Consider the following 2,205-nt stretch of genomic DNA (forward strand, 5'->3'; position numbering starts at 1 on the left):
CTGGTCACCGGTCTTGCTCTGGCCTCTAGAAATCGCCTCACCTAGTGCTTCCGTGGGTGAGGTGCTGGGCTGCTAACCTCAAGATCAGTGTTTCACCCCCCAGCTGCTGTGTTAAGAAAGAAGAGGCCATGTGCCCCTGTGAAGACCCCCATGCTGGTGGTCTCTCTGCGAGTGGGATTCACTGGAGGGGTTGGGTCCCGGCAAGTAAGCAGCACAAAGGCCAGGGTCTGCACCCTGCCATCTCGCCACGTCTATGGTGACCTTGTCCTGCTTCACCTTGGAAGGTGGGCGCTGCCTTGGTCCCAGAGCCTGGCTCCTTACTGGGAAAACCAGTCTGCTGGTGCCCTTAGGGGATGGTGGGTGTGGCGCCTGGCTGGATGCCACCTGCTATCCGAAGAGGCTGGTCCTCGGACCTGTGGTTCTAGCCTGCCCAGGATGGAGGAAACGCCGAGCCGCGCCTTGCTCATCTTTAAGGAGTGGCGGGGGACCTGGTAGTTGGTAGTGGGTTGCCAGCGGGCTGCCAATCTCAGCATCTTCAGATGTGAAGCCACCCAGCCACTCTGTGCTAAAAAGACGAGGCCGTCGCTCCTGGAGACTCCCACCCCCAGAAGCCCTCTGGGACCGCTCTGACTCTATGGCAGTGGGCTTAGTTCAGTTTGGTTTGGCTCTTCCGTGCCTGCCTCGAAGGAGTGGTACTGTAAGCCATTCTCTTCTACCTCAGTTCTAGAAAGAAAGCTTGGTGTCTTAAAGAGGCCCCTAGGTGCCCCAGGGACACAGTGGTTTAGCACTTGGCTGCTAGCCAAGAGGTCTGTGGTTCGACCCCACCAGCCGCTCTGGGAGAAAGACACGCCTTCTGCTTCCACCAGTGTTTGCAGCGGTGGATGCCCCGCGGGCACTTCTGCTCTGTCCTGAATGGGGATTCAGCTCGAGAGCCACGATCTTCTTTTGGAACTAGGAGCTGTCATGGGGATTGTTTGTAAGGCTGTCCTTCACTGAGCTCAGCTGGGCTCGCCAGGGCCACACTGTTCTCTAGCTGAATGTAAACTCAGAAGGCGTTGCTTGCTTTGTTTTTCAAAGTTTCCCCAAGAACTCGTCATGGCCGTTCCTGTGCACCTTCTACCTCGTTAGAAAAACATCCATCTCTGCTTCCTGTTTTGGACGGAGGTTTCTCATTTTGCTCAGTGGCAGTGAACATGCTGGACAGAGGGTCCCTCCCAGCACCGGGAAAGGCAGATGTGCCAGCTGTGGGCCTTGCAGGAAGCTCCCTGGCGCCTCCCCTGGCACATTGTCTGTCACAGCAGCCGGGTGGGGGAAACAGTTCAATGTGACGTCCCTTAGCACTGCGTGTCCCTCAGTGGCACAGCAAACAGGAGGCCCGGCCGAGCAGGCACTCACCAGGCGCTTCTCTGACCGGCTGCCTTGTTTTCTTCAGAAAAATTGCTATCTCTTCTCCCGGAGTACGTGGTCCCATACACCATCCACCTTCTGGCGCACGACCCCGACTACGTCAAAGTGCAGGACATCGAACAACTCAAGGATGTGAAAGAGTAAGCCCTGCCCCCTGTGCCCGGTCCTGAGCAGCCGAGTCCTGACTGCGGGCGTGGCTGGTCGCCTTAGTGCTAGATGGCCTCACTTTTGTGGGGCCCAGGGGCTCTTAGTTTCTGAGTCCTGATTGGCTCTCTGGTTTGTCTTTATGTCCCTGCTTCGTATCTTTTCTAGCATGTTTTCTCTGAACGGCTTTTGCTTTCAGATGTATTTCTGGAGGCTCCTGGGGCATAGTGGTGACACATTGGGCTGTTAATTGCTCGGTCATCATTTCGAAAAACCGGGCATTCTACTTCCGAAGAGGGGTGCCAGCCTGGGAAACCCTTGGGGGCAGTTCTACCCTGTCCTGGTGGGGGCGTGGAGTCGGTGTCAGCCCGTGAGCGCAAGGAGGGCTTCTGGGCTCGTCTTGATGTTCAGAACAACCGTGTCTGTGTCACAGGACCCTTTCCCTCCATGTTCTTTTTTCATTCTGTTGTAGATGTCTTTGGTTTGTTCTGGAAATACTAATGGCTAAAAATGAAAACAACAGCCATGCGTTTATCAGAAAGATGGTAGAAAACATCAAACAAACGAAGGATGCCCAAGGGCCGGACGACGCGAAAATGAATGAAGTATGTGGTTCTGCACGTGGCTGCGCCGTGGTCCACGCCGGGGGTGGGC

At 55.8% G+C, this 2,205-nt stretch overlaps 1 protein-coding gene across 1 annotated transcript in view; it reads left to right on the top strand.

Moving 5' to 3' along the window:
• The window catches only part of PDS5B (PDS5 cohesin associated factor B), a 79,386-nt gene that overhangs the window by 60,669 nt on the left and 16,512 nt on the right, over nt 1–2,205 (top strand). Inside the window, exon 24 of the mRNA XM_045293997.1 lies at nt 1,433–1,547. Coding sequence (XP_045149932.1) covers nt 1,433–1,547 — 115 coding nt within the window. The remainder of the gene's footprint in view (nt 1–1,432; nt 1,548–2,205) is intronic.

This window comes from Echinops telfairi, unplaced genomic scaffold (assembly GCF_000313985.2).
Source record: "Echinops telfairi isolate 266 unplaced genomic scaffold, ASM31398v2 ScPeMD7_2565;HRSCAF=3150, whole genome shotgun sequence".
Taxonomy (NCBI): Eukaryota; Metazoa; Chordata; class Mammalia; order Afrosoricida; family Tenrecidae; genus Echinops; species Echinops telfairi.